Below are 12,076 nucleotides of genomic sequence, written 5' to 3'. Positions count from 1 at the left end.
ATGAAATGAGTCCAATAGTAAGAATATGCAACTTTTCAATGAATTCATTTAACTTGTGTAAATTATTATAGGGCCCATTTATTCGGAAAACAAATTTTCCTCACTTTTTGGAATAAAAGAGTATGTAGAATGAAATAGTGTAAGAACACTGATAAAGTTTATAAGACGTAATGTTCACTCCTCGATTTGTACCTTACCTTTGAGCCGGACTACCGAAGGATTTACGATTCACCACTTCACACCAAACCACTCCGAATGACTTTGGTTACGTCTCATGATATTTGCGAGAGTTTTGAAAATGATGTTTTTCGTTGCTTTTTCCAGCCCTGGGTGTGAAGTCTCCGCAAGCCTAGGAACGTTTTTCAAGGAGGAACCATTGTTCACTGCGTCAACAGTGCAACTCGGACGATTGAGTTGCGTGTTCGGGAAGTGCGCGAAGGCTGCTCACTCAGAATAAAAACAAAAATAAGATTTGAGTTGTTGATTTTAAGCGTTACAGCGTTTTGCGTGGACGCTGTGCTTCCATACAGCGTCGCAAAAATGTTTGCAGGCTTACCAGAGTTGGGGATTTCCAACGGCGAGGATCTGAAGGAAACTCTGACTAACTGCACCGAGCCGCTGAAAGCCATCGACCAGTTTCAGGTGAGTTAGGTTAGGTTCACTAGCGTTAGCAATAAAAAGCCGTTTAATCGAAGTCACAGCTTATAAAAATCCAATTATGCGCTGAAAAGATCGGTGTTTTGGGTCGGAACGTTCTGCTTTGCGCTCAGTGAGTCAGCAGTCTGTCCAGACACTGTGGTGCTTTTAGTAATGAAGCCGAAGTGACCTTAACGTTAAGCTTCTTGTCCGAATTTTCTCGTTTCCACCCTAAATGCCTCCAATATCCAACGAAGGTCCAAATATATTCAGACACTTCTTCTAATTAGTGAATTCAGCTACTTTAATGGGCACAGGAGTTCAACTGTATATTCATAATTACAGTCTCTATAGAAAAGCTCTCTGGAGCAGCAGCACATAAACCTATGGTCACCAGGCTGTGGGCTACAGGACTGACTATACAGCCCCCAGCATTGAACTGTGGCACAGTGGAACTGTGTTATATGGAGTGATGGAGCTCCATCCACTAACTTTGGGATGAGTTGGAGTGATCCAGAACTAATCGTCCAAGACCAGCACCTTCCAGCATGTTCCAGTGTTTACATACTGTGTCAAACTCTAAAAAAGTGTGAAAAATTCACCTGGGTGTTTCAGGTTGTTGTCTCAGTCGTAAAAATGCCCACAACTGTTTACCAGATACATAGATGACCGCTTAGATCAGCTTGCCTAAATGGCATCAGTTATTTTTGGGTAAACGAAAATGTCCAAGTGTCTTGTGTAATGAGATCCGTGATATATAGGAACTGTATGTGGCATGTGAGTGTCTTTTACATGTTTATTACAGCACTACCTTATTGTGTGTAGATGGAGAATGGCATATTGTTGCCAACCTTGCAGTCTGCACTGCCTTTTTTGGATCTTCACGGTACACCTCGCCTGGAGTTCCACCAGTCGGTATTCGACGAGCTTCGGGAGAAGCTGATGGAGCGAGTTGCTTTCATTGCAGAAGGCAAGGAAGAGGACAGGTAAGAGTGAGAGATGTTGGAAGACCTACTTGTTTCTCAGCTCTTAACAAATGGCTAATGTATTAATTCCAATGTAGATACACTAAGCTGGAAGAGCTTCTTGAGAAGAGCTTCCCACTGGTCAAGATGCCCTCCATACAGCCTGTTGTAATGCAAGTTATGAAACACTTACCAAAGGTATGAAATTGGTGCCATTATATGTATATATCCATGTATCCATGTTAATAGGTGCATGACTAGCTTATACACTCGTTTGATTTATGCTCTTTTTTGTTCTTCTCTTCATGCAGGTGCCAGAGAAGAAACTGAAACAGGTGATGGCTGATAAGGAGCTCTATAAAGTTTGCGCAGTGGAGGTGAAGAGGCAGATTTGGCAGGATAACCAAGCTCTGTTTGGGGATGAAGTCTCTCCTTTGCTCAAGCAGTACATTGTGGAAAAGGAGGCCGCACTCTTCAGTAGTGATCTCTCCATCCTGCACAACTTTTTCAGTCCTTCACCAAAAACCCGCCGACAGGGAGAGGTGAGAGCAGCCGTATTTAAAACTTGAGCCTTAATCAGCGATGGTTTATACTTTCTCTAAAAACACTTATATGATTTTATGAGTGATTACATGATAGTATCGACATGATTTTTTTTTTCTCATTCATAAACATTAAGTACTTCATGTCATGTGAATGTTGTGTTCAAAATGTACCATTTGCTCCCCAATCCATACAGACCATATATGAAAACTATTATGTGAAAACAGCTCATTTTTAATTAATTGTTTTTGTGATGTCACGAGAACCAACACAGTCACATATATAGCCTGTGCAGCCTACAACAGCATAGCTCTTCCCATTAAGGCTGAAGTCATAACGATTGTTTCAGCCCAATAGCTTTTGAATAAGGCATAAAACGGAAGTAATCGACATATATCAGTCTTAAAATGCGCATGTCATCATTTTTCTTGCTTAAGGTCTATTAAGGTCTATTGATGACATTTCTCTGGTTTACCAAAAAATATTTATTAATTTGATTATGATCATTTTCCCATCTTTTATGCCTTAGAGTTGACCAGGTCAGTTTTGTGACCATGCCTTTAAGACTAATATATAATGTAATTGGCATCTGTTCAGATTGGCGGTCCTGTATTGTGCCTCCATTAAAAATCAGACTGCATTAAAACACTGCTTCCAACTATAAGGCAAGTCAAGGCACATTTATTTATATAGCAGATTTCATGCACTGCTGTCATTCAAAGTGCTTTACAAATGAAAAAATACAGAGTTGTTTAAAAAAGTAATAAATGCGAATAGAAAAATATCATTAAAACACGAATTAAAGCAATACATTTAAAAGAGAAAATCATTAAATTAAAGATCTAATTAGAAATTAAATTAGGGTAGTTAGTGCTTTGGCAGAACTAACTGACTCGTTCTTAATGATCTGAGAGTTCTGCTCGGCCCATATCGCTGCAACATATGAAAAATATGCTGGTCCTACACCGTTCAGCGAGAATTGGCAAAGCTAAAGAACAATAGGCTGAATAGGCAGAGATTTGTAAATGACTTTCCATGACATCTCAAAAACATATATATGTGTGTGTGTGTGTGTGTGTGTGTGTGTGTGTGTGTGTGTGTGTTACGTACAGGGGTGTGGTACATTTTGAAACTTTAACAGTGTTTACATACTATATCAAGCTATTTTATTTCAGAAAAACAGGGAAATTTTAAAGGCAGAGTAACAAACCCTGTAAAGCCTGTTAAGATTTGTTGAAAAATAGTAATGTAAAAATTAATTATGACAGTTTTTAGCACACAAAAGCAAACAAACATTAAAATTAGGACAGAGGGAAAAATAATAAAAATGCACAACAAATGTAGGATATTGGTCATTTGCACAAAGATGCTTCTTAAGTAATAGAGTGAGCATCACACTGAACACTTTCTCTCTTTAGGAAACAGTTCAGTCTTAAATGTTACGATTTGTTATGGGTATACATTGATGGAATATAGACAAAAACAACAAATTTATTAATTTATACTTTTGATAATAGATGATTTTATTTGGCCAAAACATTAATGCATATATTATACTTCTGCTATTATATCAGGTGGTGCAAAAGCTCACTCAGATGATTGGGAAGAATGTGAAGCTGTATGACATGGTGCTGCAGTTCCTGAGGACGCTGTTCCTGCGTACACGAAACGTGCACTACTGCACTCTGCGCGCTGAACTTCTAATGTCCCTCCATGACCTGGATATCAGCGAGATCTGTTCCGTTGACCCCTGCCACAAGGTGGGAAATCAATGTTATCTCAAAGGCTGTCCTAAACCACTAGCCTAGAGCCATTAAAAGAGGCTCTGTTAAACCTCCCTGCATGCAAATGTTCCTATAATTAGGTAAAATTTTAATGTAGAGGTGCAGCACTTTTTCACTTTGTCAATGCCACTTTAGTTTTTTGGTAGAGGTGGGTGATATGGCACAAATCTAATATAATGATGCTTCAGGCAGTTTTCAATACATGATATGTCACAATGTTAATTTTTTCTCATATTGCTGGAACAGACAAAGTAGTGCCACATAAAAAAAACTGTTAAAAACTATGAATCTAATGTTTTTTATTCAACATTTCACATACTGAGCTGCACTAAGCCCATTTAAACTGGGTGATTTATGCTTTCTTTGTAATGAAACATGCAGTAGGGTGGTGCTTTTTTTAAAGGACTGATGATATCCATGATATGCTCAGAAAAATATATTATGCCGTACTTTTTCACATGAACAATGTTATATTGTCATATTTCTCAGCCCTTATTTTTTTTGTCTCTTTCATCTTTCAGTTCACCTGGTGCTTGGATGCCTGCATCAGGGAGAAGTTTGTAGATGCCAAACGGGCCAGAGAGCTGCAAGGCTTCTTGGACGGTGTGAAGAAAGGACAAGAGCAAGTGCTTGGGTATGACAAATCAACACCTGGATGAATGAGAGGCAAAGCTGTTTGCTATTGGACTAAGTAGCTTTGTTGCTGCTCTGTGATCATGCCATTCTTGCGTCTTTTTCTCTCAGGGACCTCTCTATGATCCTATGTGACCCTTTTGCCAGTAACACACTGGTCCTGAGCACAGTGAGAAATCTGCAGGAGTTGCTCAGCCAGGATGCCTTGCCTAGAGTAAGAGCTCCAGAGTGTAATAAGCATCATAAGGAAGATTGTATGACCATTTACTTATGGTGTGTAGTTGTAGGAAAGCCAGAACTGATCCTAGATCAGCACTGTAAGGCATGACCAATCCTAATGCAGTGCATGTCTTTCACTAGGTTTTATTACATGGTTATAACAAACATTACATTATCAATAAAAATGAGCGATGGTAAACTTGCACTAAGACAAAATGTAATGACAATAATAATATAATTAGTAATTTGACATTTTTAGTGTGTGTTTTATTAGTAGTTTGTCTAAGTATTCTATGTATGAACAGGACAGTCCAGACCTGCTCCTGCTCCTCAGGATGCTCTCTCTTGGCCAGGGAGCTTGGGATATGATTGACAGCCAGGTTTTCAAAGAGCCACGACTGGTAAGATCAGTACTCACAGTATGGACTACGTCAAATCCTCTCTGAACTCATTTAATTTTCCTGAGCAAATTACTGATTTGTTTTCTGGTGCCATTAGGAATTGGAAGTTGTTACTCGTTTTCTGCCAGCCATGATGTCGATAGTGGTGGATGACTATACGTATACTGTTGAACAGAAACTCCCTAGTGAAGAAAAGAGCTCAGGGACATACCCCACCACCCTGCCTGAGACTTTTACCAGGTAACCTACTATCTAACATGTTTGCAAGGTACCACCACGCAGCCGAACACCTCTATCAAGTATGCACAGCGTGTCTGATCCATTAGCTATACACACCCAGCTCAGTATTACAGTACTTTATAAAAGTCAGAGGCCACCCTTTACTTATTTAGTTATCAATTAAAAGAGACATTATGTAAAAGTTATTAATTGTTGATTATCAGAAAACATATTTATCAGGAAACTACACAGAAGCCTCAACAATTAAATACACTATCAAGATGTTTCGTCCACTTTTTGTCTTTGTTACACCTTCCATTCTTTTTGGCAGGCTTGCTTTCAGTTTTTCAAAAGGAAAAAATAATCACACTTACAAACCCAATTCCAATGAAGTTGGGACGTTGTGTAAAACAGAAATATAAACAGAATACGATGATTTGCAAATCCTTTTCAAACTATATTCCATTGAATACACTACAAAGACAAGATATTAAATGTTCAAATGGATAAACTTTATTGTTTTGGGCAAATATTCACTCATTTTGAATTTGATGCCTGCAACACGTTCCAAAGAAGTTGGGGCAGGGGCATGTTTACCATTGTGTTACAAGCATTTGGGAACTGAGGACACTAATTGTTGAAGCTTTGTAGGTGGAATTCTTTCCCATTCTTGCTTGACGTACAACTTCAGTTGCTCAACAGTCCGGGGTCTCCGTTGTCGTATTTTGCACTTTATAATGCGCCACACATTTTCAATGGGAGACAGGTCTGGACTGCAGGCAGGCCAGTCTAGTACCCTCACTCTTTTACTACGAAGGCATGCTGTTGTAACACGTGCAGAATGTGGCTTGGCATTGTCTTGCTGAAATAAGCAGGACGTCCCTGGAAAAGACGTTGCTTGGATGGCAGTATATGTTGCTCCAAAACCTGTATGTACCTTTCAGCATTAGTGGTGCCTTCACAGATGCAAGTTCCCCATACAACACACCTCCATAACATCAGAGATGCCGGCATTTGAACTTTGCGCTGATAACTATCCGGACAGTCCTTTTTCTCTTTGGCCCGGAGGACACGACGTCCATGATTTCCAAAAACAATTTGAAATGTGGACTCGTCAGACCACAGGACACTTTTCCACTTTGTATCAGTCCATCTCAGATGAGCTCAGGCCCAGAGAAGCTCACAGCGTTTCTGGGTGTGGTTGATATATGGCTTTCACTTTGCATGCCAGAGTTTTAACTTGCACTTGTAGATGGAGCGACGAACTGTGTTCACTGACAGTGGTTTTCTGAAGTGTTCCTGAGCCCATGTGGTAATATCCATTACAGAATGATGTGGGTTTTTAATGCAGTGCTGCCTAAGGGATCGAAGGTCATGGGCATTCAGTGTTGGTTTTCTGCCTTGCTGCTTACTTGCAGAGATTTCTCCAGATTCTCTTGATTTTTTTGATGATATTATGGACTGTAGATGATGAAATCCCTAAATTCCTTGCAATTGCACGTTGAGAAACATTGTTCTTAAATTGTTGGACTTTTTGCTCACGAAGTTGTTCACAAAGTGCTGAACCTCGCCCCATCCTTGCTTGTGAACAACAGAGTCTTTCAGGGATGCTCCCTTTATACCCAATCATGACAATGAATGTTCCAAACAGGTGTTTTTTGAGCATTCCTCAACTTTCCCAGTCTTTTGTTGCCCCTGTCCCAACTTCTTTGGAAAGTGTTGCAGGCATCAAATTCAAAATGAGTGAATATTTGCAAAAAACAACGAAGTTTATCCGTTTAAACATTAAATATCTTTTCTTTGTAGTGTATTCAATAATATATACGTTGAAAAGGATTTTCAAATCATCATATTCTGTTCATCATATTCGTCCCAACTTCTTTGGAATTGGGGTTGTACAAAGTTCAGCATTAGAAGTTGGTTGCATTTTCTGCTTCTTCTTCAAGTAAGCCTAAACACTTTCAGGTCTGGACACTGGGGTGGACAGTCTATTGTTCTGAGAACACTAGCAGCTTCTTTGCTTGATTTGCCAGTGTTCTTATTTTATTATGTTTTTAGTGTATTTCTCTTTCTGAGTAAGGGTTTTTTGACAGCTACACACTCATTTAGACTCGTTGCACTGGGTTGTATTCTCACAGTGGTAGGATAGACAGAAACAGTGGGTTTTTTAGATCTAAAGCAAGAATGGGGCTTTCATTTTCTCCTCTGTCTCATTGAGGAAAACCTGAAGCACTGTTTGCTTCTGATGGTGACAGTTTCGGTGGCTTACCAGATCTTGTTTGTAAGAAGTCCCATTTTCTCGTTTATTTTTTTATAGTTTTTTTGAGCTCTAGTTTTGGAAACTCTCACTTATATTATTTTGACTTTGTGCTTTTCTTAAAAAAAAAAATCAGGTAAATAAATGAATTCAGGGTGGTCTCTCACTTTTGCACAGTACTATACATCCTGCCCGGCAGCATTACCATGTACAGTGGTGCTGCTGCCCAGTCTGATGAAGTCTATTTTTATTTAATGTATTCAAGTGTTTTTTTTTTATTTTTATTATTATCTTTTTCTCCCTAGATATCTACAGGACAACAGAGTAGCATGTGAGATGGGGCTTTATTATGTACTTCATATTGCTAAGCAGAGGAATAAGAATGCCCTGCAGAGACTGTTGCCTGCTCTGGGTAAGCCATTCATTGTAAAGTGAATGCACTGTTAGTATGTTTATCTTAGAAAGAGGGCATGGTCTCTCTTTTATCTCAGCCATTGTAAGAAAGAGTGTAAAGCTTCAACCACTAGGGAATGCAGTGTCTCCTTAGATATTATTAATGTTGCTGTTGCCCCCTGGTGGCTGTGTGTTTGATCTCAATGTACTGTGTCTTTTGCAGTGGAGACCTACAATGACATGGCATTTGGAGACATTTTCCTCCATCTCCTGACAGGCCATCTGACGCTTCTCTCTGATGAGTTTGGCACAGAGGAATTTTGCGCAGCTGTCTTTGACAACTTTCTGCTCACCTCTTTCTCTAGGTCAGTATTACCATAGATCATGAACGACTTGGTGAGTCATTATGCTTTTATAGTCATTAAGTTGTTCTCTAGAATTTTCTAGCTAAAGAACTTAATATGCAGTGGTGACTCAACTCTGCCATTATGAATACAGCCTACAGATATAAGATGTGTCAGAATCTAGTGCATGGCAGTACAATCAACACTGCAGTTATTTTCTGGAAAGAGCAGGAATAAAAATGAGCTGAACTGTAGATGAACAAAATAGGTGGAATGATTTAGATAAATAGGTGGAAAGAATACAAAGATTAATATATCTTTAAGATAAGGTACTACGCTACGGTCTGACCAACACACCAGCCAACGAACAACCATGTCAGTCAGTATATACACTCCCAATATATAAAGGGTGTTATAAAATTACATCAGTCAGTAATACTGGTTATTGGAATTCTCAGCCCCTTAAACTCTGTACTGGTCAAAAAAGTTCATATCGATCAGACCCTACACTACATTATACTATGGACTTTTGGGGTATAAACTGTTTAAAATGATTAAAAACCTTGATTTTAATTAGATTTTGAATCATAGCTTGTCACTGCATTTATTTGAGTTACACTGAGTTTTTCTGAAACATTATTTGAATCCTTTTTCTGGCTGCATGTCTGCCTCTTGCTAAGCAGTCACAGCACTGTAATCTAAATGTACTAGCAAGATATTGTTTTTGATTTGTACAGGCAGAATGTTTAACTATTTAACATGGTGCTGCTAGCAGATCCTGCTAAACTAAATAAAATAAGCTTTTTGTTTATTTCATGATTTTAATCCAAACCCAAAACTATACAGTCCATGGTTCTGCAATTGCAACCAATAATCCTTCCTCCAGTACTCTCAGTGAAGGCCCAGCTTCCCATTAATCGGATTTCTCGAATGTGAAGTGGCCACACAAAACCCATCTCTCATTGAAAATAATCCAAAAGGGTGTCTGAACTGCCCGCTTAATTAATACGCGTGTCGTGTTTTTGTCAGCAAAGAGAATGTGCACAGACACACTCTGCGTTTGCTGAACCATCTCCACCAGAAGGTGAACCAGTCATCTATGGAAACCCTGATGAAAACCCTTGAACCACCCAAGCAGGTACGTAAACTGCAAATGAATCAGCCTTTTTAACTCTGAGTTTATTCTGCAAATTCATGTCCTGTCTTACAAGTAAGGAGCTGCTTGTTAATGGGTTATTTGATAAACGTGTGAAGGATGTCATGTGTTACAAGGTACTGTGAGTAATGTTTTCAACTGTAATTTGTATTAATTGTATTACATTAGTTTTAAGTATGTAGTATTTGCATTTGACTTATGCTTATGGTCTATTCTTTTTGTTGTTACTAATGCCAAGAGGATGCACCAGTAAATAAAAGTGAACAAATAGAAGTAAAAAATGGCATAAAGGAAACGAATAAGATGAATAAAACATTGCCATCAACAGTTAACTGAAAATGTTAGTGAAGTGTTAGTGATGTAAGGATAGTGAGATGACCTGTGGCTGTAAGTCAGAAGCCAGTAGGTGTCACCTATTTCCTAGAATATTTCTGTCTTGCATTGCCAGTTGTGTTCATTTAAAAAAAATAATTTTTTAAATAGCAATTTTTTGTAACCTGCATTGGCACAAAGAAGAAAACTGAGTGCACCTGGAAACACAGTGACATATAGTGTGTATTTGTAGTATTCTGCACATGTTGACATTAATTCTGCTCTATTTGTGTCCACAGAGCAGTGAACAGGTGAAGGAGCTTTACACGCAGCTGTCAGAGAAGCTGGAGGCATCCAAGCGGAGTCCGCCTCAGCCTGAAGAAGCTCCCGGCCTGGACCTAGGCCTTCATCCTGTTACAGTCCCCACCACAGCCTCCACACCCACCACTCCACTTTGAGGAGACACCACAGACATTCAGCAGGCTTCCGAGCAGAAATACTTTAGAGATATGGACTACAGTAAATCACTAGAGACTGATTGAGAAGCAGCGCTACATGGCATCTGTTTAAGCTGCACCACTTCAACCAGTTTGTTGGAGTTTCTTTATTCCTGTATTATTTCAAAAGCTTTTTCCTGCTTCAAAACGGCAACTTTTGAGAGCCAGTGGTTTTTGTATAAATGAGTATTTTATTAAAGTGTGGTCTTGTTTAATTGTTGTAACAATTCAAAAGATACTTTTTTATGTACAGCACTGTTGTTGTGACTGATTGTGTATGATGTAGATTTGGACTTGTGTTGGTAGCCAGCCAAGTTGTAAATAAATATATTTAGAAAATGCTGTTTGCCTTATTCTTGGGTAACCTTGATTAAGAACAGCATGGATGAAATTGCCAATTATGCCTGTTGTCATTGATGTCAGATTTTTTTTCTCTCAAATAAAAAAAATATAGACTAGTATATTGCTGTAAGGACCTCCATAATGCATATTTCCATTACTGCATTAAGATTAAATGGCTTTCACAATAAAATTATGGATATTGCAGTAATGTGGAATAATGAGTGGAATATTACAGGAATGAGATGACCTACAAAAAATGTTAATAATAGTGAAGCCATTGTGACTCAGCAAAATAATCTCACTGTAGGTCCTGCCCTTTGTTGCATTAATATGGGTTACGTTTGAGAACATAGTACTGTTATGAGTGTGTTTTTATGAGTGTTATTCAGTTTTAATCAAAAATCTATAGAAAAATATTAAGAAAAAATTTAAAGCTTTATTTTTAATGACCACTGCCACACCTCTGGCTTAAAATTAAGACTTTAAACACTTGAAAACTATAAAATGTTAGCATGTCTTTTGGATACTATTTAGATATAATCACCCACAATCTATTCAGCAGAATTGTTTATTGTTTACCTGTCATGTTATCTGGTTTTACTCCTAATAACAGGAGCTGTGGACTTTATTAGGAGTGTTTGGGAGTGAAAGTCACCATGACCCGGGATGGGTCCCACCTGGAGCTGAAAATGGGAGCGTTTGGTCTGACCCATTTAGAGGCTTCATGTGCGTCCTCTACATCACCATCTCTTCCGCTAGCAGTGTCAGTATGGGGAGTTTGCTCTAGGCTGTAGGCTGTGTCCTCCCCCTTGCCTGCCCTGTCCACTCTAAGGCCATGCAGCTGCATGTGCAAATGCTCTGATGTACGATCAGGCACCCGTAGGGAATACCCTGAATGTCTTGCACTCAATGTCTCTTTCATCCTACAGCATTTGCTTTGTTCACACAGTGGTTGGAGGGTTCTAAAAAGGAGGAGCATAATCCAGATTACAGTCAAGGTCTGGTTTTTAACGTAGTGGTTGGTTTTTGTGTCCATAAAGTCTTTCATATTTTTTTAGATTTGAACTTGTATTACAAAAACATTTAAAAGCAGTTCAGTGGATTTTACGTTTAAAGTATTATGAAAGTATTTTGCTTATGTATTCAAGCATATATACGCTAGTGGTGGGCAATATGGGAAAATATATCACAATACGATTATCACATACTGAAGAACATGCATCAGAATATTTACTTTTATAGAAGTTGTAACTTGGATGGGACAAAAAAGAGCATTAGCCTCTTAAAACACTCTCAAAAACTGGGTACATGAATTTTTATTCAGTATTTCACAGGGCTAATTATGCTGTCCTTACATTTGATCAGTATTCTTTCA

The 12,076-nt window shown here is 38.6% G+C and overlaps 1 protein-coding gene across 1 annotated transcript; it reads left to right on the top strand.

The window, feature by feature from the left end:
- The first annotated feature begins 401 nt into the window (after nt 1-401).
- On the top strand, nt 402-10,701 carry nelfb (negative elongation factor complex member B). Its single transcript, XM_017691206.2, has 13 exons — nt 402-642; nt 1,462-1,622; nt 1,700-1,799; nt 1,913-2,143; nt 3,719-3,904; nt 4,450-4,562; nt 4,673-4,775; nt 5,086-5,181; nt 5,279-5,421; nt 7,963-8,069; nt 8,274-8,415; nt 9,424-9,532; nt 10,162-10,701. Exons 1-13 carry the CDS (start codon nt 541-543, stop codon nt 10,318-10,320), a joined length of 1,752 nt encoding a protein of 583 aa, XP_017546695.1. The 5' UTR covers nt 402-540; the 3' UTR covers nt 10,321-10,701.
- The last annotated feature ends 1,375 nt before the right edge of the window (nt 10,702-12,076 follow it).

Source organism: Pygocentrus nattereri, chromosome 20, assembly GCF_015220715.1.
Source record: "Pygocentrus nattereri isolate fPygNat1 chromosome 20, fPygNat1.pri, whole genome shotgun sequence".
NCBI classification, from domain to species: domain Eukaryota; kingdom Metazoa; phylum Chordata; class Actinopteri; order Characiformes; family Serrasalmidae; genus Pygocentrus; species Pygocentrus nattereri.
This window is presented reverse-complemented; position numbering and strand designations above follow the sequence as displayed.